At 36.7% G+C, this 23,102-nt stretch overlaps 5 protein-coding genes across 5 annotated transcripts; 2 read left to right on the plus strand and 3 right to left on the minus strand.

Moving 5' to 3' along the window:
• Positions 1 to 3,105: 3,105 nt before the first annotated feature.
• Positions 3,106 to 3,694, minus strand: GCK72_022465 (uncharacterized protein; the record flags this gene model as incomplete). Its single annotated transcript, XM_053734842.1, has 4 exons — positions 3,106 to 3,231; positions 3,280 to 3,354; positions 3,473 to 3,529; positions 3,584 to 3,694. The coding sequence occupies 4 exons, from the start codon at positions 3,692 to 3,694 to the stop codon at positions 3,106 to 3,108; spliced, it is 369 nt and encodes a 122-aa protein (XP_053578408.1).
• A 6,102-nt stretch (positions 3,695 to 9,796) lies between these two features.
• Positions 9,797 to 13,445, minus strand: GCK72_022466 (uncharacterized protein; the record flags this gene model as incomplete). Its single annotated transcript, XM_053734843.1, has 6 exons — positions 9,797 to 9,965; positions 10,115 to 10,282; positions 10,338 to 10,813; positions 10,866 to 11,029; positions 11,084 to 11,181; positions 13,378 to 13,445. The coding sequence occupies 6 exons, from the start codon at positions 13,443 to 13,445 to the stop codon at positions 9,797 to 9,799; spliced, it is 1,143 nt and encodes a 380-aa protein (XP_053578409.1).
• A 991-nt stretch (positions 13,446 to 14,436) lies between these two features.
• Positions 14,437 to 15,582, plus strand: GCK72_022467 (uncharacterized protein; the record flags this gene model as incomplete). The annotated part of the gene is made up of 4 exons (XM_053734844.1): positions 14,437 to 14,556; positions 14,613 to 14,790; positions 15,291 to 15,419; positions 15,470 to 15,582. The coding sequence occupies 4 exons, from the start codon at positions 14,437 to 14,439 to the stop codon at positions 15,580 to 15,582; spliced, it is 540 nt and encodes a 179-aa protein (XP_053578410.1).
• An 815-nt stretch (positions 15,583 to 16,397) lies between these two features.
• Positions 16,398 to 16,956, minus strand: GCK72_022468 (uncharacterized protein; the record flags this gene model as incomplete). Its single annotated transcript, XM_053734845.1, has 2 exons — positions 16,398 to 16,757; positions 16,810 to 16,956. The coding sequence occupies 2 exons, from the start codon at positions 16,954 to 16,956 to the stop codon at positions 16,398 to 16,400; spliced, it is 507 nt and encodes a 168-aa protein (XP_053578411.1).
• An 18-nt stretch (positions 16,957 to 16,974) lies between these two features.
• GCK72_022469 (uncharacterized protein) lies at positions 16,975 to 22,871 on the plus strand (the record flags this gene model as incomplete). Its single annotated transcript, XM_053734846.1, has 5 exons — positions 16,975 to 17,058; positions 17,533 to 17,655; positions 17,710 to 17,887; positions 19,901 to 20,027; positions 22,745 to 22,871. The coding sequence occupies 5 exons, from the start codon at positions 16,975 to 16,977 to the stop codon at positions 22,869 to 22,871; spliced, it is 639 nt and encodes a 212-aa protein (XP_053578412.1).
• Between the last annotated feature and the right edge of the window lie 231 nt (positions 22,872 to 23,102).

Below are 23,102 nucleotides of genomic sequence, written 5' to 3' on the forward strand. Positions count from 1 at the left end.
GGTTCATACATACCTTACTCTGATACATCCTCTCAAAGTTGTTCATTTTCAACTGAGAAACGGCTAAAATTTGAAAATTTTTAGTTGGCACGGTATTAGGCTGTTGGGTTCGCAGAGAAATCGAAAAGTTCCAGCCGGCAGTGTCCCCATACTTGCAAACCGGGCCGAAACGGGCCGACACGGGCCGGCGCGTAACTCGCTTCAAACTCAATCTTATGAGCTGAAAAATATACCAAAATGTAGATCTCGACGAGTTCTATGTCCGTAACCTACTACGGGCCGGATGGCTATTCGTTAGTGTGCCGCGGGCCGGGAAAAAGTGTCAAAAATCACAAAAATGGCCAAAAAAGCCATTCTAGCCCGGCCCGCGGCACATTAACGAATAGCCATCTGGCCCGTAGTAGGTTACGGACATAGAACTCGTCGAGATCTACATTTTGGTATATTTTTCAGCTCATAAGATTGAGTTTGAAGCGAGTTACGCGCCGGCCCGTGTCGGCCCGTTTCGGCCCGGTTTGCAAGTATGAGTGTCCCTGTTCTTTCGAAAAATATAGAAAAGCTTAATCAGAAACCATCGATATCACGTTTACGTGTGTCAGAGAATATATTGAGTAGATGTTTTGTTTGATGATTTTTGTGCTTGTTTTTTAAGTCAATGTATATACCCTTTCCTTTTTTGCTGTTTTTTTTTCATTCTAGAACACGTCTTCTTCTGATTTCTCTCCTTCATCTATTTCAGATGGAGAGAGATAAAAGGAAGTGTTAAATTAATTGAAATGACAAAAATGATATGTCAACATTTATTGAAGTTGATAAATATGTATAACTCTTTCGTTTTAAACAGTTTCCCTACTTCAACACCTTCCGGCAGCTTGATTTTTACCCATCGTTTGAAATTCGAAAAATCTGGAATTAGTCTTTTCCGGATTTGCTTCACGCGGTTTGAGGTAGTGGATGGCAATGACTGAAAAGTGGAATTTTGAAAGTTTTGAAAGCTCCCGGCAGACAAATTTTGCCTGGGTAAGGTCAACTCACCTTCCTCTTATTTTTCTTAGCCTCGGCACTTTTCTTGCATATCTTTGGAATTCTCTTAATGATCTGAAAAATATAAGTTCCGCGAATTATTATTAACAACAAAATGTGAAAGAACCTTTTCTGAGATCGCCGTCTTCCGTTTTTCTTCTTCCAAATGAATCACACTCATTTTTTCAGCCACACGAGTGCTTCCTCGCACTCTTCCTGTCCAAACGGGGAGTACTTTTGCTGATTTTGGTGCAGGAGACTTTGAAGCAGGTGCCCGTGGACTTGGTGCGGGAGCCGGTTTACACTGAAATTTCGTATAATGGCAATGGAAAGAATTCGTTTTCTATTGAGACCAAAGTAGTATGGAGTGAGGATCGTCGGGGAGGGGGGGTCCCCCAACAGTTGTACCCCTTTTCCACCGCTTTGTGAGAAAAACCGGGGGCCCTCCTCTTTTACCACACTCTCTCACCCACATTTTGCGAGAAAAATCGGACCACCCTTCTCCTCTCCCCTCTGGCAAAAAGCCTATGCGAGAAAAACCGGGGTGTTTTCCACAAAAAGAAGACTTTTTGCACCTCAGTCAAAAAAAGTCTTCTTTTGGCGGAAAAATTCCCCGCCAAATTCAAATTCAAATTCTTTTCTATTGTTTCAAATTTCTTTTTCAAATTTCTTTTTCAAATTTCTTTTTCAAATCTCTTTTCAAATTTCTTTTTTCACCTGAAAGAAAGAAAGAAATAAACACATTTTTTACCACCACCACAACTTTATTATAATAAAAAGAATAAACAATTTTTTAAAAAACAATTTCAATAAAACAATTTTAAAAAACAATTTCAATAAAACAATTTTAAAAAACAATTTAAAAAAATTGATGATGTTGATGCCGCTGAAGATACTGATGATGCTGTTGTTGTTGTTGCTGTTGTACAATAGAAAAGAATTTGAATTTGAATTTGGCGGGGAATTTTTCCGCCAAAAGAAGACTTTTTTTGACTGAGGTGCAAAAAGTCTTCTTTTTGTGGAAAACACCCCGGTTTTTCTCGCATAGGCTTTTTGCCAGAGGGGAGAGGAGAAGGGTGGTCCGATTTTTCTCGCAAAATGTGGGTGAGAGAGTGTGGTAAAAGAGGAGGGCCCCCGGTTTTTCTCACAAAGCGGTGGAAAAGGGGTACAGCTGTTGGGGGACCCCCCCTCCCCGACGATCCTCACTCCATACTACTGACCAAACCCTAAGTTTGGCAGGCTACCCAAAAAAAATTGCGGCTCCTCGACTTTTCGAAACTACGTTCCGCAACCACACCGCATTTGCATATTTGGGTCAGTAGAAAATGTTGAATAAACCAACGGGCATGGGAACATACATATTTGAAAACAATTAAATAGAAGAAAAAGTTATCTGATCCATTTTTGACCAAACTAGGTTGAACTATGGCTAATTTTATGGTTGCGAAACGTTTTAGTTTTGATATGCCAAAGTTGCGAAACGTCGCAGCTGCAAATTTTCGCGGAGCCTAAATTACAAACTTCCCTTTTAGAACCCGTCAATTTTTTGAAAAAGGCAACTTTTGAATTAGGCTATCATCAACTTTTTTACGACTAGTTCTGATTTAGGTTCCAATTTGTAGTCAAACGGTTTAATCTTACCGTTACTGAAGCTGACGGCTTCATCTGAGGTTCCTCTTATTCTTGAAGTGGCCCATTCAATTCTTCGAGTTGGCTCTTTTTTGTCTCCACTCGCTCACTCCCTCGAATGCCTCCAGTCCATATGGGGGTAACACTCGGTGAAGGAGATTGAAGATTCTGAAATTTAGTTTACTGATTCGTTAGAACATTTCATAGAATAATAAGACATTTATCTCAGAAACTAGAATAGGTGTAAAATATTGGTCATCTAACAAAATGTGTAAAATTTTCTTGTTTTCATTTTTGTAACCACTTTTTGATATTATTTATGGTTTAGGAGATATGCGTCTTCAAAGACAAGAGACTCGTGGTTGGGATACGCAGAGAAGAATATGGTGGTTGTACAGAGAGTACGGAAAGAGTATTTGGAGAAAAAAAACGACATTGTGTTAATGGAAATCTTCATCCACCGAACTTGCTTACTTCGCATCTTTGACTCGTTTTGCCGCTTATCCTTCGCTTATCGGCGGACGTCCTCTTTTTCAAAGGAGCAGCCATATTCTTCTGTTCTTTGACGAATGCAATGAACTAAAAATAAGAAGTTAGGGATTAATGTGTTGTTGTCAGTTAACTTACCTCATCAGAATTGTTCCGGACATTCATAACTTTCTCGCACAGAGCAATGAGCTCACTTGCCACCTGCTTTTTTTGCTGAAAATAATGAAATTTGATGAGTTTTGGCTTTTTTGGTAAAGACTCACCGTAATTCTTTCTTTTATCAGCATTCATTCTCAGTGATTGAATGAAAATGTTTGGTTCTAAAACGTACCATGAGGTCTTTGTCCACCGCTGGTTTTGGTGGCGACTCCATTATGTTGGATGAATCCTGAAAGAAATACCCCACAAATAACAAATGTCATGCTCAAACTTCTAAGCTTACCTGAAGACTCGAATCCTCATTTTTAGTTGGAGAAGCATCAATTGTTGACTTTATCGGCCGAATATTCTCTTCATTTTGAGATTGGGAAATAACATTGAGGATGGACGACATTCTTTCGATTTGGAAGCGGGGGCCGTGTGAACTGGAACGAAAAATACGTGTTATTTACGTAAAAAGAAAATTTGAAATTGCCGATTACGAAAAAAGATAATTAGCAACCGCGTTAGAACTCAACCTCATAAATTTTGAAAAATAAACTCAGAGGGCGGGAATGTTTATGATATATGATTCCCTCACCAAAACAGTTGTCATTGTGAGCAGTCATCAGGTAAAACTATTGGAGCTACGGTAAAATTTTTTCCCTCGATTCATTTACCAGAAAAAAAAACGGCGAAAAACATTAAAAAAACTGGTTTTTCCGGTAGATAAATCAAGGGAAAACTTTTTTTCCGGACGTGAATAGCCTCTTTAGAATTTCCATAGAAGAGCTCCACGTTGTGTCGATTTACGCCATAAATCCCGACGTAAATTTGGTCTATTATTGTTACTAAAATGCAACTGTCTATGAGGTCTCTGATCAATTTTTCTATTCATTCTCAGATTGCAAAATTGATAAAAATTCGAAACCTTTTTGAATTTTTGACAATAACTTACACCATGTCATCAATTGTTCCTCAATCGAACTACTAGAGAATACATAATAGAGAAGAAAATATAATTCAATAAAAATCAGTGAATAAGGGGCGACCAGCCAACCAGAAGGCAGTCAAAGAGTGAATGAATAATATTTGTTTGATGGTCCTTACATATTTCTTTTCGCGCGCAAATGGTCTGTTTTCCCGCCCACCTTGCTTGCTCACTGCGTTGTGCCCGCTTATTGCGTTGTGCCCGCCCACTCCGGCCACACCTAGACAGATACAAAAAATTTGGAACGTAGCAGTGCAAATAGAATGAATACATGTTCTAGAATGAAAAAAAAGAGCAAAAAAGAAAAGGGTATATACATTGACTTAAAAAACAAGCACAAAAATCATCAAACGAAAAATCTACTCAATATATTCTCTGACACATGTAAACGTGATATCGATGATTTCTGATTAAGCTTTTCTATATATTTCGAAAGAACAGGGACACTGCTGGCTGGAACTTTCCGATTTCTCTGCGAACCCAATAGCCTAATACCGTGCCAACCAAAAGTTTTTAAATTTTAGCAGTTTCTCAGTTGAAAATGAACAACTTTGAGAGGATGTATCAGAGTAAGGTATGTATGAACCATTTAGAACAAGGGTAGAGCTTTTTTTTGTAGTCGACAAATTTTTGTACGGACACTTCCCAGACAGTTATGGTCATTTTAAGGGGGCAGCTAAAAATCATTCTATTTTGCACTGAAATGGTAAAAAAAACAAACAGAAAACATGCTATATATTGAATAACAGTAAAAAAGTGGGTGCAAATTGAATGGAAGCAAATTAAATAATTAAATAATTCATATTTAGGAGAAATTCGATATTCGAGACAAAGTGGGCAACTTGAGCAATAATGGTAATCGAATCGTGGAGAAAGACCAGAATGGGAGACACAGCGTCGGCTAAAAGTTTATATAATGTAGATGTATTCTTTTCTTATTCCTGATTGATCCACAAATAACATTTTATATGGACTGTACAGATCAATATCAGAGCTTCATTTTTGTAGTTGGCCATTTGTTTATACGAGCACTCTTTGGCAAGTTACAGATATGTCTATTCATTTTCTTTTTTGAATTAACATATTTTAGCACAAAATAGTGCGATTCTTTACATAAATTGACTGTAACTTGCTAGAGAGTGGTCGTACTAAAAAAGGCCGAATGAATTTCTACTTTCAATCTGTATAGTCCATACCAAAATTTGCCCATTTTATTTCCCAATTTGGGTTTTTCCTTAAAGTTAATTATTTTCAAATAATTCGATTCGTTTCCATTTAATTCCTACCCACTTTTTTTACTGTCATTTAATCTGTATCATGTTTTAAGTTTTTTCTCCAATTTTGTTCAATTTTCCACGGGATTTTCTTTCTAACACTGCTAGCCTATCTCATCATGTCTAGTTTAACCTTTTTGTTTTTTTCTTTCTTTGTTCTTCATGTTTTGTAAAGAAAGAATATGAAGATTAACACTACGTTCGGTTGTTTTGTTTTTCTTGTAGTTGATCGACATCGCACCACTTTTTATGATGGGAAATCTGACGATTTACATCTATTGATCTATTCCAATAACACATTCACCTTCAAATTCTGTCAAAAAAGGATTATTCGTCATAAAAATGTGGTGATGAATAAAATGTGGAGATGAAATACAATAAAATGGGACTAATTGAACGTTGTGTTAATAGAACAAGAAAACAAATCGGGTTGTGTTATATACAAGAAAGGGTTTGAATTCGGAGGGACAAAGGAAATGAGGTGCATTACATTCGGGGAGAGGGGGTGAGCCTGAGATGGCTAAATTTGAAAAATAGAAGGCGCCAATTATAAAGTTAAATAAGAGGAGTAATTGCGTTTTGAACCTACCGTGACGCATACAGTACCACTGGAAATATTATCAACTCTGGCTGTTTTCAGTGGAAAATGATTAAATAGGACAGTGTATTCTGGTGTCATCTGATTGTCCATCAAATTCTTTTTTGGTTTGGAGAGAGCAAAAAAACATAATTTTTGTAGTTGATCTCTTTTTAGAGACACTACCATGAAAGTTACAGGTAATCAAGCCAGTTTTTCCTAAAACCGATTAATTTCATTGCATATCAGCACAATTTTGGAGCTTTTCACTTTGACAAACTGTTATATTTTGAAAACAGGCGTCGGTAAATAAGATATTCAAAAACATGATATACCGCATCAACTCTTCGTTTTCCTTATTTTTCGGTGCTCTGAATTTTAGATTCTGAATAGTTCTTTATCAATATCCTTCGCCTAATGTCAATGTACAAGATTAGTGGTGATCAAAGATTATTTTTGAAAAGTGCTAGGCAAAAGTGACGAATTTTGATCATCGCACGTTTTGTTTCAACCTCGTAAAGCGGTAACTTCTTTGAAGTTTGAATGGAAGACAAAAAGAGAGAGAGAGAGAGGGAAAGAGAGAAATACAATTAGGAGGACATACAGATGTAAAAAAAATTGGGAATGAAGTTGTACAGGGATTAGGAAAAAAAATTGCGGTGGTATTCAGCTTTTTTCAGTTGAAAAATACCAGCTTTGAGAGGATGTCTTGGTATTCCTGATTGACCTACTAAAAACGTTTTAAATGGAATATACAGACTAACGGAAAAACTTCATTTTTCTAGTTAGCCATTTTTTCGAAAGATCGTTCTCTAGCAAGTTACAGTCAATTAAAGTAAACCGGTTAAAAATCACACAAGGTTGCACTGATGTAAGTTGATTCGAAAAAGAAATATATTTGCCGGCCTGTTACTTGCTAAAGAGTGTTTGTTCAAAAACTGATCAAAAACAAATAAAATCTAGACAAATTTCTGTATGCACCTTCCAAATCCCGCAAACTGAAAATTAGGTTGTTTTTTTTTCCTTTTTATTCCCGTGTGTTGTTTTCTAATTTTCTTCTCTTGTTTTATTCCATCTCCGTTTGTTATAGACGATAAATAAAGTACATCTATCAAATGAAAAAAATCATCTCCGGCGTCTCTTTTTTTTTATTCAAATGAGTTATGTGTCAACAACTCTTATAATGTCATTTCACATGATCGACATGACCTTTGTCTGCGGACACTATCACATGTTTTCGTTTCGCCTCAAAACGAAATATGTCTTTGGAAATCAAATGCATATTAAAAAATAGTTAAGACATTACAATAATAAACATATGTTCAACTTTATTCAATGATGTTTTTCGGATTTTGGGTTTGTAGCCCTAAAGAGGACCGTTGGGTTCGGTTGGGGATGTCTTCCTTGGTCGACTGTGAGGATGGATTTCAACTAATGAGTCGTCCATTTCTTCGACTTCTATTTGGCCGTTGGGTTCGGTTCGGTTGTTTTCTTCATTGCTCATCACTTCCTCCTTCATATCCATTCCTCACATGGTTTTTCAAATTCCATCATAATCTTCGGTCGCAGGTGGAGATTGTGCTCTTGATTCATTGACTGCATGCCTTTGGTGACTCCTACCACTGCAGATGCCAGCAACTTCACAATCGAATAAACAGCAAACAAGGATTTCAGAATAATATGGAGACAAGACCAGTATTCCGGTAACTAGTCGAGGTTGAGATAATGCTACCCAGTTCATTAAGCCTTTTATACCCTCATTGAAATGGGAGGAGTCGGCGATTCCTTCTTCTTTCTTAGGTCCCGCCTCTTGTGTGGCTACACCTTTAGGATATGTGACTTTTCAAATGTAATTGCTTTAAAAGAATTGAATTTGGTTAACACAGAAGAAAAGGTTGTATACAGCAGCTAAACACTAAACGCAGAGAAGTTCAAATAGAAAGAAGGATAGAATGAAATCAAAAAGGATGTATCTCATTAGTAGAAATGTTCGCTGGGAGGAAGAAGTCGAAGTTGTCTGCATTCTTGATAGCACCTATTGCAAATTAGGTACTCTTCTAAACTGTTTTACTTTTTTTAATTTGACTTTCCAACAAGTACGCTTGACGAATGTGATCTAAAATCACTCGAACATCGGAGACTGTGTATTGATTTGATTTTTACCTACTAATGGTTACCAAAGAAATTATTATCGATGATCCTATATTTGAACTATTGGACCATTCAAAACTACGTCGGCATAGATACTATCTCAAATCGTTAATCTGGAACTCGACAAAATTATCTTCTCAAATACTCTCTAATAGAGTTCTGCGTTGCTGGAATTCTTTATCTGATTTGGTGTTTCCGGTTAAACCATCCACAGCTGTCTTTAAGAGCAGAATATATAAATACAATCTCAATAATTTCCTGTCACTAAATCCAACAAATTATTACTAATTTCCCTTCGCCTCTTATGTTCTAGCTAATATCAATTCGTGTCAGCTAAATATATTTCTTGTCTTACTTCAATTAGTGATTGAGCTACTCACAGGGTAGCAGAAAATGCAAAAAACTATTTTTTATATATACTCACTAAATAGTTTTTTTGCTTCCTTTTCTGCTACCTTGTCAATAGGCCCATAACTCTAACTATTTTACCCCTCATTATCTTTCTGTTCTACTCCCCATTTGCTCCCATTCCCGGTTATCTATTTCTTTTTCTATTTATTAACCATCTCTTTCATGTAAATCTTAAAATCAATTCATTTTCACGTGTAAGTGGTATTCACCCTCCGATGAAATAAATAAATTAAGTACACCTAAAAACGTTCTGTAGCTTATAAAAATGGTAAATTGGAACCTAGGGAGTAATTTTTGACGAACCTATCTGCCCCGCCTTTGGTGGTCCATCCGGCACGTCTCTCCTCATTCACGTGGCCACCCTGTCTCAAATGTGCCCGCATGGCCATGTGGTCTAATGCAGCGGTCGCTGTCCAAAGCACGCCAGTTCGGTTTTGCCCGCTTTTCAGTTTCTCTTCTTTTTCCAAAACCGTTGCGGACATCGCCTCACAGACAAGCACCTCTTGTTTTTTTATATATAAGAATGATTGTTTTTTGACCGGAATTACCAGAATGATATTTTGAAAACAAGCGTCAGCTAATAAGATATTTGAAAACATAAAATCACCTCTCATTTTCCCTCATTCTTCATTGTTTTCAATTTTATTGGTTCTGAATAGTTTTCTATCGAAGCCCTTCGCATGAAATCAACGTAAAAGACTAGTGGTGATCAAAGCTCAGTTTTGAAAAGTGCTAGACAAAGGTGACGAATTTAATCGACGCACTTTTTGTTTCGACCTCGGAAAGCGGTAACTTCTTTGAAGTTTGAATGAACGACAAAAAGAGAAAGAAAGTGAGAGAGAGAAAGAGATAAGTATAATTTGGAGGACATACAGATTGATAAAAAATCAGTGTGCAATTCGAAAAGTTATTCGAAAGATACATTTTGGTCTTTTAGAAAAGAGGGAGAAAGAGGGATTGAAAAAAAAAGAAAAAAATTGGAAGCAAAAGGGGAAAATAAACAATATAAGGAATATCTGATGCAAATAAAAAAATGGATGTGATTAAAACGAAAAATTTGGCTGTTTTATCTGCATCCACTGCTTTATATAGCTATAGAGTGGCTTAACTTTGTCAACCCTTGTTTCCAACCATTCCATGGCAACTGCTTCCGCCTGACACAGTTTCCGGTTTGAAACAATGTTGCTTGATAAGATCCAGCTCGCCGCCTTCGGGATTCATTTGATAAGCGTAGACATATCCATCGGAAGTAGCAGCCATTAAATATTGCTGATTTTTGTGTCTGAAAAAATGGAATTAATAGTGATAAAAGTTAGAAAATGAAACATCTGTCAAAGCGTATCAAGCACAACCATCAACGAACGGTTTAATTTATCTTTACTTTCTCGCTTTTTCTCACGTTTATTAATTCTAAAAAAAATAATAACTCACGCAACAAGAGCGACTCGATTAATTTTGCAGGCAACTGGAAGTCTAGCTGTAGCAAAATCACGCTCTGTTGTGATCAGCTCTGTCACTTGCATGAATTGAGTTGGCATGTAGGCAGTGACAGTTTTGTTGAATGTGTCAAACCATCCACCACTCTCATTTGTAACTTCTCTGAATTATTAATTTATTTTACTCAAATCTAGGCCATTAAGTTGTTCTAACTCACGGTTTCATATTTTCCTCCGCTTTTTCCAGTTTGAAGACGTGAATTGTCTCAACATTTGAAGATGCAGCGAGAAACTTCGAATCCAATGAAAAGCAGAGAGATTGAATAGTCACATAACGCGAAACTCCGCGACGGAATTCGTAGAGACGATTCCCGTCTGGAACAGAGTAAACTCGAATGACAGTTCCTTTTGTGCTGGCAGTGGCAATCATATTCCCTTCTTGATTGAATTGCAGACAAGCCAGAGTTCCCTCATGAGCGACAAACGTGTTCACAGACTTTAGATTGATTGCATCAAAAATATGAACAGCTCCAGTATCCGCGCCTCCTGGATAAGCAATGAAACAATTTCCAGTATTACTGGTAAGATCCATAATTCCAAGTTTGTTCATAGGTGTCCCCATGATAGTATAAATCAATTTCATGTCACTGAGATTGTATATTTGGATGCAATCCTCGAAGCACGTTATGATTCTCTGTAAAAATTATGGATTACGGAGGAAAATCGGTTCCATAACGAAATGTTACCTGTCTGTTAATTCTAACAGTTAGAATCGACTTGTTGAATCGATGACTCTTGATGACGTTGTTGCTGGTGAGGTGTAAAACACGGAACTCGTTCTCGGAGGCCACAACCACCAAAGATGATGAAAAGAGCCGTTCAACAATCGTGCAGTTATTAAAACCCAAGGCTGAAACAGAACAATTTTGGTGTATTGAGTGAATTGGCAATGCGGGTAACTTACAATTAGTACTGAGGATTCCATTAGGAAGCGTGGAACTTTCGAGGATGTCAGCTGTTTTGTAGAACATGTAGCTGTTTTTGTGACCAATCGATAAGAGTCTGAGAAGAAAAGAAATTATTTAAGAATCAGAATTGTTAGTAAATGAATTTTTTTATCCGGAAGTCGGAAATCGGTAATAGATTTTTTGCACAGTTCACAGTCTCCCAGACTCCGAGAAGAACTGCAAGGAAATATTTGATCTACCCTCATGAAACGAAAAATTTGAGAAATTAGCAGGTCTAGAACATTATTTCTATAATTTTTATCGTGAAGCTCCAAGTCAGGAATGATAAAATTCAAGTCTTAGAATTATTCTGAGAGCATTATCCACTCATTCAATCCAAATAATCCTGGTTTTATATATTTTTTCAGGTCGAAATCGCAATTTTTCATTTTGATTTCGGAAAAATCTACGGGATTTGTTCATTTCCCAACATTATCCAACGAATGATATCTCAAAACGTGCTCCGGAGATTTGTTCACATTTCTGTAGGACGGTTTTTTAATTTGTTCATTAGTTTTCGAGAAATAGATCAAATTCTGACTTTTTTTCAATTTTTTGTTATTTTCTCGAAAACTAATGAACAAATTAAAAAACCGTCCTACAGAAATGTGTACAAATCTCCGGAGCACGTTTTGAGCTATCATTCGTTGGACAATGTTGAGAAATGAACAAATCCCGTAGATTTTTCCAAAGTCCAAATGAAAAATTGCTTTTTCGACTTGAAATAATATGTGAAACCAGGATTTTTTAGATTGTATGAGTGGATAATGCTCTCAGAATAATTCTAAAACTTGAATTTTATCATTCCTGATTTGGAGCTTCACGATAAAAATTATAGAAATAATGTTCTAGACTTGCTAATTTCTCAAATTTTTCGTTTCATGAGGGTAGATAAAATATTTCCTTGCAGTTCGTTTTCGGAGGCTGGGAGACTGTGCAGTTTGGAACTTCCGCGAAAAGGAAAAAACGTTTTAATTTCGTAAAACAAGGCTAAAATTAATGATGTACTGAGGGAAAGTCCACCAGCTGTCCTTTTATACTGCTTTTCCTCATTAGTTTGTAAGTATTCCTAATTCGAAATTCCATAGTTTCAAAACAACGGAAGTCAGGAGTAAAAAATTTTTATCCGGAAGTCTGAAACTAGAAGTAAAAATTAGCAAAAGTCGGGGCCGGAAGTAAATAAAAACTTGCAAATCGGAAGTCGGAATACTCATACATAGCTTGTCAAGCAGGATAATTGGAGCCAAAATTCAAAATTCAATTTTTTTTTTCAATTTTTTCTAGTGAAAAAGTCAAATTATTGAATATGTTTGGGAATTAAAAGAAATTCGGAAAAATCATCAAAAAATCAAATTTTGATGAAAAATTTTAAAAAATGTCGCAAAATGTTTGGAAAAACGTTAGGAAAAGCTGGTACGTTTTTAAGCCAGGCCCGAAAATTTTTTTCATATTAAACATTTTTTTTCGAGAAATTTCCCGATAAATTTTATCGATACTTTCTCGATACTTTTCTCAAAAATTGATGGTCTCGAGACTCGGAATTCCGATAATTTCCCGATAAAGTGTGTTTCGCAACCGGACGTTTTGAAACGGTTGCAAAATAGCCGGTTTCGAAATGTCGGGTTGCGAAATGACCGGTTTCTAAACGTCCGGTTTAAAAGCACAGAGAAAGTATCGATATTTTCGAGACGTCTCGATACTTTTCCCGGGAATTCTCGAGAAATGTTTCCCGAGAAATTTCTCGATAATTTCTGGATAGTATAGAGAAAGTCATTTCGATACTTACACACTGGGTGCAGCCAATCAAAGCTGACTTCAATCAGAATCAGTCATATGTATCAAGAAAAGCTTAGGTGAATGGGCTTCAAATTTCAAAATGTTTCGCAGTCAACATGAAACACATTTTCTATTCAGAGAGTTTACTGCCTCCTCTAATCAAATCTTGTTTTCTATGACAACTTCTTTTTTTCTCCACATTAAAAAGAGTCTATCTCGACGTTCCGATCTTGATTGGCTAATTGCCCCTAGAGACGTCGCAGTGTGAACAGGCCCATTGACACACATTTCTGTCCTCTCTCTGTCCAAAAGATCTCTGGGAAAATATAGATTTTTTGAAATTTTGAGTGGGACACCAGAGAAGGCTCAGAACTTTGAATCAGTTTCCAATGAAAATTGTTGATTTTGAGAAACTCGTTAGAAACAACGTTTTTTTCGCTCATTCTAAATATTTTCAATTCAGATTTGAACTCACCTATAATCTTGACTGAATCCAATGCAGTTGATCGATTCTGGTGTCTCGACAGTGCTAGGAGTCGGCATCTGAAAATATGTATTTTGTGATATTGAATTCAAAAATTCTTTAAAAAAAATACGAGAAAAAAATTTTGAACAATAAAGACCTCAGTACTTCAAAATATTGATTTGAATGGAATGAAGGGGGAGGTTCATGGTTGACAAACAGAAGACAATGTGAAGAAGACAGACCGCGATGAGATATCTATGTGGGGTGATGAGCGAAGAGGGACCTCCGCATATTTAGCAACGAAGACACACAGTTTTAGCAATTATGCCGCATACGCAGCAGGGCGATGTTTGTTTATGTAACACCATACAAAAAAGGACTTTTTCTGTGGCTAGTATTTGCCAATGTGTTTCTAAAAAGTTCTTTCATAACGGCCGCCCGCGATTATCGACAATGCTGTGTAGTTTGCAATCATGGTGCCGAAACCATTTTTCTTGATAAAGCAGCCCGGACTCGTGCTCAAAAGCTTGTTGAACCTCCAGCCGTTGTACCATTTGTTTTTTGAAAGTCTTCCGATTTTCATAAATAGCTTAAAGATGATTTTAGCTTCATTCTTTTCAGTACAAGGTCTGGACATCATCGAAATATACAATTTTAGATGAAAAAATCACAACTTTTTAGATGAAATAATTACAACTTTTGTTTTGTTTTTCGAAAGACCCTGTCAAACACTAAAAATGTTCTATGTCTCCTGAATTTTCCCAGTCTGTTTTTGTTTCATAAGACCTACTTTTGCTAATGGATCCTTGATTTGATTTTCATGACTGCCTCCTCCTCGTATATGCTATTTCGTTATCCAAATAGAAAAAACAAACTTGAGGGGATTTTGTGGAGGCCCTCGACCGTACGCTCCCCCCTTCTTCATTTTTCTCGACCCTATCAGACATTTTATTTTTCAGTTTCTTCTCATACTGCAATATTTTTTCCTCCTTTTTTCTTTTTTTAATATAGTTTTTCAATGATTTTACAATAAATTTCTCAATTTTATCTCTTTTGAAATTATAGCAAATGAGTACCAAACGACTCGCCACGAAGTCTGCACCAGCTGAGTCTGTGGCAAACGACGACGACGACTACCCAGACCCCCCCTGCCCCAAAAAGGTCTCAACAAAGGCATACAATCCATCCGTAAGTTTTCCTTAACACATTTTTTTTTCAGCCTCTTGATTTTTAAATTACTTCAGAGTTGGATGGAAACTCAAGCGCGCAAGGCCGAATTTCCAACACCTGCAGAAGGAGAAATCAAAGTGGCGACCCTTTTTAAGGGTTTCGAACCATTGATAATCAATGTATGCCTTGATTGTCGTACGTTCAACTCAAAACGTGATACACAGGAAGTGTCTCCTGGCATGGTTGAGATACGTAAGTTTTCATTTCCAACTTTTCATCGACATTGTTTCCTGCTCTGAAATATGAACTCTCGTAAAAGTGCACCAGAGAAGATGATGAATACGACGTCCACAGATTATATGTTACCAGTTACAGATAATTTTGGAAATGAAATGGTAAGTCTAAATATTAATTTGAAAATTATGATCGAAAATTTAAGGTTTCATCTTCGATGCTTCAAAACAGTGAAAAAGCCTGAGAGAATATAGTTTTTCAATGATTTTACAATAAATTTCTCAATTTTATCTCTTTTGAAATTATAGCAAATGAGTACCAAACAACTCGCCACGATAGTCTGCACCAGCTGAGTCTGTGGCAAACGACGACGACGACTACCCAGACCCCCCCCCCTGCCCCAAAAAGGTCTCAACAAAGGCATACAATCCATCCGTAAGTTTTCCTTAACACATTTTTTTTCAGCCTCTTGATTTTTAAATTACTTCAGAGTTCGGCCGAATTTCCAACACCTGCAGAAGGAGAAATCAAAGTGGCGACCCTTTTTAGGGGTTTCGATTCATTGATAATCAATGTATGCCCTGATTGTCGTACGTTCAACTCAAAACGTGATACACAGGAAGTGTCTCCTGGCATGGTTGAGATACGTGAGTTTTCATTTCCAACTTTTCATCTATCAATTATTCAATCGTTTCAGCACTTGCCCTCTGCCTCATATGCAGATCACATCTGGTACAATCACGATCTAGAAAATTTTATGACTACGATGTGGTGTTATTAAAGAAAAAAATTGAGGACCAAAAGAATTGATCGAAAGATGGCATTCATCTCATACGAACGATAGTTGGTTATTGTGTTTTTTTTTGCTTTTTCATATTTTATTTTCACAAAAATAAATGTCCTATTATGAAATCTGTAATATTTAAACCTAAAAATACTTTGAAAACAACAAGAAATTTTCATTTCTTTTGCATGTCAACTGCTCAAAATTGCATTAAAAACAAAACATAAAAAATGAAAACAAAAATAAAAAATTCAATTAATATGATTGAAAAATGGGGGTTGTGGGAAAACGCGTTGTGTCAATTCCATCTTATGACTCATCTTTTTAATTGATATTTCGAGAGAGATGTCGAAAGTGCTTTTCAATTTTCCTCCTCCTTCGTGCTATATCATAAACTTTGAGGGTTAATGGTTGTGTCAACACATTTGGCTTTTTGGTTAACAGGTTTGTTCGGTGTTCAATCATACAAATGGGCGTGGTCATGGTTCGATTCTCTCCTCCTGCATCACAAAAATGATGATGAATATTGAAATGTGTTGCGCAGTATTAATTGGTTAATTGCTATTTATGATAATTAACAGTTTGGTTAGAACGTTATTAACAAGTAAGTGTGCAATTGGCGTCAAGTGATTAACAAGTGGTGCGCAATTAGTAAGTGCGCAGTAAGTACGCAATTAGTGGTGAAGTGATTAGTGAGTGCGTAATTAGTAAGTGCGCAATTAGTGGTGATGTGATTAGTAAGTGCGCAATTGCTGAACTTGAGTAATTAGTTAGAGAAAAGCGAGAGAGTGTGTAAAAGTGAGAGAGTGTGGCGAGAGAGTGTGTAAAAGTGAGAGTGTGGTTAGAGAAGGGCGAGAGAGCACAATTTATAGTAGTGAGAGAGAGAGACGCAGATGGTATAAGAAAAAAATGTGTGCAAAGTGACACGATTTTTGAAAGCAAAACCAACGGACTTTGGTATTTCTTCAGCTTCAAAGATGAGACCCATTTTTGGAACGGTTTGTGATGAGGTTGGCGGCGCATATTGTTGAATCCGTCTGACCACGGCGTCGCCAAATAATTCAGGAGCATTGGGACTTGTCGTGATTTCCTTTGGAATTTCAACATCCAATGTAACACTGATATTTGCTCCTTTGCCAAATCTTTCATCAGTTCCGCCATGACGCTCGTTCAAAACTTTCAATGAACCTCCCACTTGTACCTGGTAACAAAAAAATATATAAAGTTACATTTTTTGAAAAAATTTCACTTACCGGCCACTGTTGATTGAATTCTTCACTTTCGTCATTTTCCTCTTCTTCTTCCTCTTCCTCTTCTTCCACTTCTAAATTTTCCACAACTTTCTTCAATAAGTCTTCAAGGCACTCTTCGACTTCTTGATCGTGAACAATATTCGACATTGTTTCCTGCTCTGAAATATGAACTCTCGTAAAAGTGCACCAGAGAAGATGATGTCCACAGATTATATGTTACCAGTTACAGATAATTTTGGAAACGAAATGGTAAGTCTAAATATTAATTTGAAAATTATGATCGAAAATTTAAGGTTTCATCTTCGATGCTTCAAAACAGTGAAAAAGCCTGAGAGTTTCGTTTTCAATTTTGCGAAGGGCTCCACACCTGTGATAAACATCCAGAAACACTAAAAATGTTTTATGTCTCCTGATTTTTCCCAGTATTTTTTTGTTTCATAAGACATACTTTTGCTAATGGATCCTTGATTTGATTTTCATGACTGTCTCCTCCTCGTATATGCTATTTCGTTATCCAAATTGAAAAAACAAACTTGAGGGGATTTTGTGCAGCCCTCGACCGTACGCTCCACCCCTTCTTCATTTTTCTCGACCCTATCAGACATTTTATTTTTCAGTTTCTTCTTTTACTGAAATATTTTTTCCTCCTTTTTTCTTTTTTTAATATAGTTTTTCCATGATTTTACAATAAATTTCTCAATTTTATCTCTTTTGAAATTATAGCAAATGAGTACCAAACAACTCGCCACGAAGTCTGCACCAGCTGAGTCTGTGGCAAACGACGACGACGACTACCCAGACCCCCCCTGCCCCAAAAAGGTCTCAACAAAGGCATACAATCCATCCGTAAGTTTTCCTTAACACATTTTTTTCAGCCTCTTGATTTTTAAATTACTTCAGAGTTGGATGGAAACTCAAGCGCGCAAGGCCGAATTTCCAACACCTGCAGAAGGAGAAATCAAAGTGGCGACCCTTTTTAAGGGTTTCGAACCATTGATAATTAATGTATGCCTTGATTGTCGTACGTTCAACTCAAAACGTGATACACAGGAAGTGTCTCCTGGCATGGTTGAGATACGTGAGTTTTCATTTCCAATTTTTTATCTATCAATTATTCAATCGTTTCAGCACTTGCCCTCTGCCTCATATGCAGATCACATCTGGTACAATCACGACCCAGAAAATTTTATGACTACGATGTGGTGCTATTAAAGAAAAAACTTGAGGACCAAAAGAATTGATCGAAAAATGGCATTCCTCTCATACGAACGATAGTTGGTTATTGTGTTTTTTTTTGCTTTTTCATATTTTATTTTCACAAAAATAAATGTCTTATTATGAAATCTGTAATATTTGAACCTAAAAATACTTTGAAAACAACAATAAAATTTCATTTTCTTTTGCATGTCAACTGCTCACAATTGCATTAAAAACAAAACATAAAAAATGAAAACAAAAACAAAAAATTCAATTAATATGATTGAAAAATGGGGGTTGTGGGAAAACGCGTTGTGTCAATTCCATCTTATGACTCATCTTTTTAATTGATATTTCGAGAGAGATGTCGAAAGTGCTTTTCAATTTTCCTCCTCCGTCGTGCTATATCATAAACTTTGAGGGTTAATGGTTGTGTCAACACATTTGGCTTTTTGGTTAACAGGTTTGTTCGGTGTTCAATCATACAAATGGGCGTGGTCATGGTTCGATTCTCTCCTCCTGCATCACAAAAATGATGATGAATATTGAAATGTGTTGCGCAGTATTAATTGGTTAATTGCTATTTATGATAATTAACAGTTTGGTTACAACATTATTAACAAGTAAGTGTGCAATTGGTGTCAAGTGATTAACAATAGGTGCGCAATTAGTAAGTGCGCAGTAAGTGCGCAATTAGTGGTGAAGTGATTAGTAAGTGCGCAATTAGTAAGTGCGCAGTAAGTGCACAATTAGTGGTGAAGTGATTAGTAAGTGCGCAATTGCTGAACTTGAGTAATTAGTTAGAGAAAAGCGAGAGAGTGTGTAAAAGTGAGAGAGTGTGGCGAGAGAGTGTGTAAAAGTGAGAGAGTGTGGTTAGAGAAGGGCGAGAGAGCACAATTAGAGAGAGACGCAGATGGTACAAGAAAAAATGTGTGCAAAGTGACACCCACAGTTCAAATATATTTAAAAACTGCATGATGAGAAGTGATTTTTGGGGTTTTAAGGAAAACGAATGTTCAACGAATATTTAGTCTTTGTTAACATTTTGAACAACTCAAAAAGTGGAAAAGATACAGCAGTCCAGTTATAATAAAGCTTAAACTAAGGATTTTGCCACAGACGTAAATTAAAATCACTCGGCTAGACCGAAATAACAAGAGATGAATACCGGGAAGTATTGGAGAAGACATTGAAAAATGACACGGTAATCCACCAACAACAAAACAGAAGTTGTTGGTTATTGAAGTTTTACATATTGGCTCCTCGGATAAAAACTAACAATTCATAAAAAACATTTTCTCAAAATGCTACAATATTCCCTCAACTGCTTGACATGTCTCATCGAACGGTTTTTGGTTTTTCCTCAGCTGACTCACTAATCCCCTTCTTATCCGATAAGACTCACTATGGGAAAGAAAATTCTTGTTCTCTGGGAATCCTTATCTTTTGGAATGTTCTCGAACGTAGGCGGTTCTGACAATTAGGCACACAATACAATGACTCCGCCCTCAGGAAAAAAGTATAAAAGGAGGTTTCTAACCAGTACTTCATTCACTTTTCGACGACCACGTGAGGACCGTCTGGCTACGCTATTTTTATTGAATTACTGGTATTTTTTTTCATTGTGGAGAGTGGTGAGTTTATAAAAATTGTGACTAGTCATCTGGCAGTCAGGAGGTTGTGGGTTCGCTACCCATGAAGTATGAAATTTTTTCAATTTCTTCTTTGCACGTCTTCCGGCTCTCATACATTGCCTAGAGATGCTTTTTATTTCATTTTGTCCGGTACAAGCGCTAGGAATCATTAAAAAAACCTATTCATGTAAAAAGACAACTTTTCAAAAGTCCGAACTTTTATCCACCAAATGATTGAAAAATGTTTTCATACTTTTCAGTTTATTCATCGACACAAAGTTATTTGAGTCAGAAGAAATTGAAAGGGTCAATGATGAAGAAAGGAGTAGAGGACGGGAGTTTTAGTAGATGGAAGAGTTTTGAAGGATTCAAGAAGGAGGTTGAGAGGTGAGTGAAGTATAGTGCTTAAAATTTGCAGTATTATGTTTGATCTTAATTGTAAGGTAGCGTAAAGCGCTAGAGAGATTTATACGCCTAAAGTTGAGAGAACCACGAGGTTATTGGAAAAGAGAGAGAGCAGCTACCCGTTCTAAGACCTTTATCAGTTTACTACTAATAAAGAGCAAAAAACTTTTGACTAATAAAATGCAGAATTTTTTGATAGCTTTAGAGCGTCAGAGACTGTGTAGCTTTAGAGTTGACTGTGGGATAACAGTGCGCGCAATTGTTCTGGGACTGATACACCATGGTACCTAAAAAAATGTCTCAAACTTTTTAACAAACGAAATTTAGAACATGGGGGATCAATTGGATTTCAAGGACATGTGTGCAGAGGAGAAGCTGGAGTTCTAAAAAAGTTGGATAAGGGTGATAAATGGAGTATAATGAATATAATACAGTAACATTTAAAAGGTTGTCAAATTTTGCTATTTTCAGTGGAAAATGATCAACTTTGACAGTGTATTTCGGTGTCAGAGTTGGTCATTTTCCATTGAAAACAGTCAAAAATGACAACCTTTTAAATAGTACTGTATCAAATGTGTATTTTTATTTCAATTTCTTCTGTAATTAGGTACAAATTAGATAGTCAGTTAATAGTTTACATTTTGAAACGCAGGTTTCTCCAATCTGATGTTCAGGTCGGTTCTTCGGAATCATCCTGTTCTCTAACCGTGAGTGCCTGTAACTTGAATACCTTGTGTCAAATAAAAATTTTATATAATAATAAATGTGTACAAATTTCGCTGGTTATTTTTTACGTTAGACGTGTGTGGTCCCTGCTTGAACGTTGCCACTTTCCCATGAACTCACGACCGTACTCAGACTTTTAATCGACCACTTAAATCATCATTTACGTCAGTTTCGAGGGTTTCCATACAGGTGTTAATTTGTGACTCATCCCTTCTCATCCGATGACAATGCATTGTGATTGGGGGTTAGTTGCTATGGGAAAGTAGTTGTTTGTACTGTGAGATGGTTTTGAAACATTCTCAAACATCGAACCACAAGAAACTAATTTTCCTTAGCAACTACAACAACGTCGGGTGAGAAGGGATGAATCAACACGAGAGACGGTTGTGGTGTGCCAGGAGAATAAGTGGACCGCCTTATTGATTATGATAATGCGAAGCATACAGAAAAGGAATTATTTTTTAAAAATTCAGGAAACAAGATAAGTCGATATTCCAAGTTTTCCCACGACCTGATCGTTATTCAAACCAAAACAGTCGCACTCTAAGACAAACTGAAAATGACCGTACCGCTAGCTGAAACACGCAAGTAATATTGCGAACATTATTTTCTGCTCCAAAAAATAACCCGATGTTAATCAAGCCGGATGGAAAAATTAGTGACAAATTTTTTCAAAAATTTTTAGATTTTTTTTAATCCACTAATTTCTCAGAAACCAGGTCAAGTCACAAGAAAACTCTCCAAGGTTTGCGTTTCCTCTCGAAAACAAATTAAATAAGTAACACCTAGGCTTACCTCCGTGTGTCACTGTGTTGTCGCGTTCGATCTACAGGCGCGCGCGCTTTTCTTGCCGCTGTTTCGTCAGTCTCGCTTTCAAAACGGAATGACGACCGAACATTAGATGCGTCGCTATTCATTTTTGTATATTTTGCCCTTTGTTTTGTGTTTCTCTTCCGGTTCTTATAGTTTTTTTTTGCTTTTGAAGTGCATTTCAGCCATTTGGCGTTGGAAGAAAAATGATTCTTCCTGAGAATTTGTGTTTTTGGGTGATATAGCGCGTGTGGGTTCCCATATATCGTCATTTTCTATTTGATAAAATATTTCTTCTTTCTAACACGGGAATTTTTGAGAGAACTATCTCTAGTATTAGCGCATTTTGTTCAGCAAGACACGAAAAATGCGCCAGTGACCCCTGTGCGCATTTTTTGACGACACCCAATTTTCTACATATTTTTTGCTTCTCATTCTTTATTTCTCTTGCTTGCTTACTTTTAAGTGTTGTCCTTAATTGAGTTAGATTGGTTTCAATTTAAATCATATCTATTTTTCAGTTTTGCTGTATGTCTCACCGCCAGAGAAGATTTGATGCTACGAAATATCAACATACATCGACCTTCTTTGGAATGGAACAAGGACCTACAAAACTGTATTGGTTAGTTCATATTTTGGGAAATAAATGTTGGGAGAGGGGGGAGGCGGTGGGGCAGTTCTGAATAGGGTCAGATTTGAGCGGAATGCAATTTTTGAAATGACGGAAGGCGGAAAGCGGAAGGCGAAAAAACGTCATTTTTAAGAAATAGTTATGTTTGTATAGTATTTCTTTCATTGATGAAACGTATAGCTTTGCTGGAAAAACCTCAAAAATATTACTTTATTCGAGTAGGCGAAGAATTTTTTTATTTTTTCTAGCGAATAGCTTATAGGCAAAATACGTGAAGCGAGAAAATAATTTTCACCAGAGACTTCTTCGGTTGGAATCCGCAATTTCTTACGTATGCTAGTTTGTCAGCTTTGCATTATTTCTAATTTTCTGGAATTCCGCTCTCCGCCACTTTTTCCTCGCGCTTTTCGTCCGACTTTCTATTCTCTGAAAATTTCTTACGAAAAGAGCATTTTGTCGAAGCGGGACATTGCGCTGATTTCTTTCAAGCAACTCACAAAATTTTTGAGTTCAAACTCAAATAAATTTTCAGAGCAAACTCTACAAGCTCGAAGTCCGCCAAGCAACCGACATTGATTGCACCATCAAATCCTTCGCAAGAGAGAGCCACAGTTTTCTATACAACAAGAAGAAATGATGCACAATATCGAATTGGATGAAAATAGTGAAGTCGTCAAACGATTTGGATTTGTACAACATTCTTCACCAGTGTACATGGCATACGAGCACGCGGCATGGTCAAATAACTGAGTCTCTCTCTCTCTTTCTCTCTCTCTCTCTCTGTTGTTCATTCATCTTCTCTGATTGACTCACTTTTCTTGCTTCAGGTTGAATAAATTTTGTGGAAAAACATGTTTCGTTTATTTCTAGCAAACACAGATAGATACTTT

The sequence above is a fragment of the Caenorhabditis remanei genome, chromosome X (assembly GCF_010183535.1).
Source record: "Caenorhabditis remanei strain PX506 chromosome X, whole genome shotgun sequence".
Classification (NCBI taxonomy): Eukaryota; Metazoa; Nematoda; class Chromadorea; order Rhabditida; family Rhabditidae; genus Caenorhabditis; species Caenorhabditis remanei.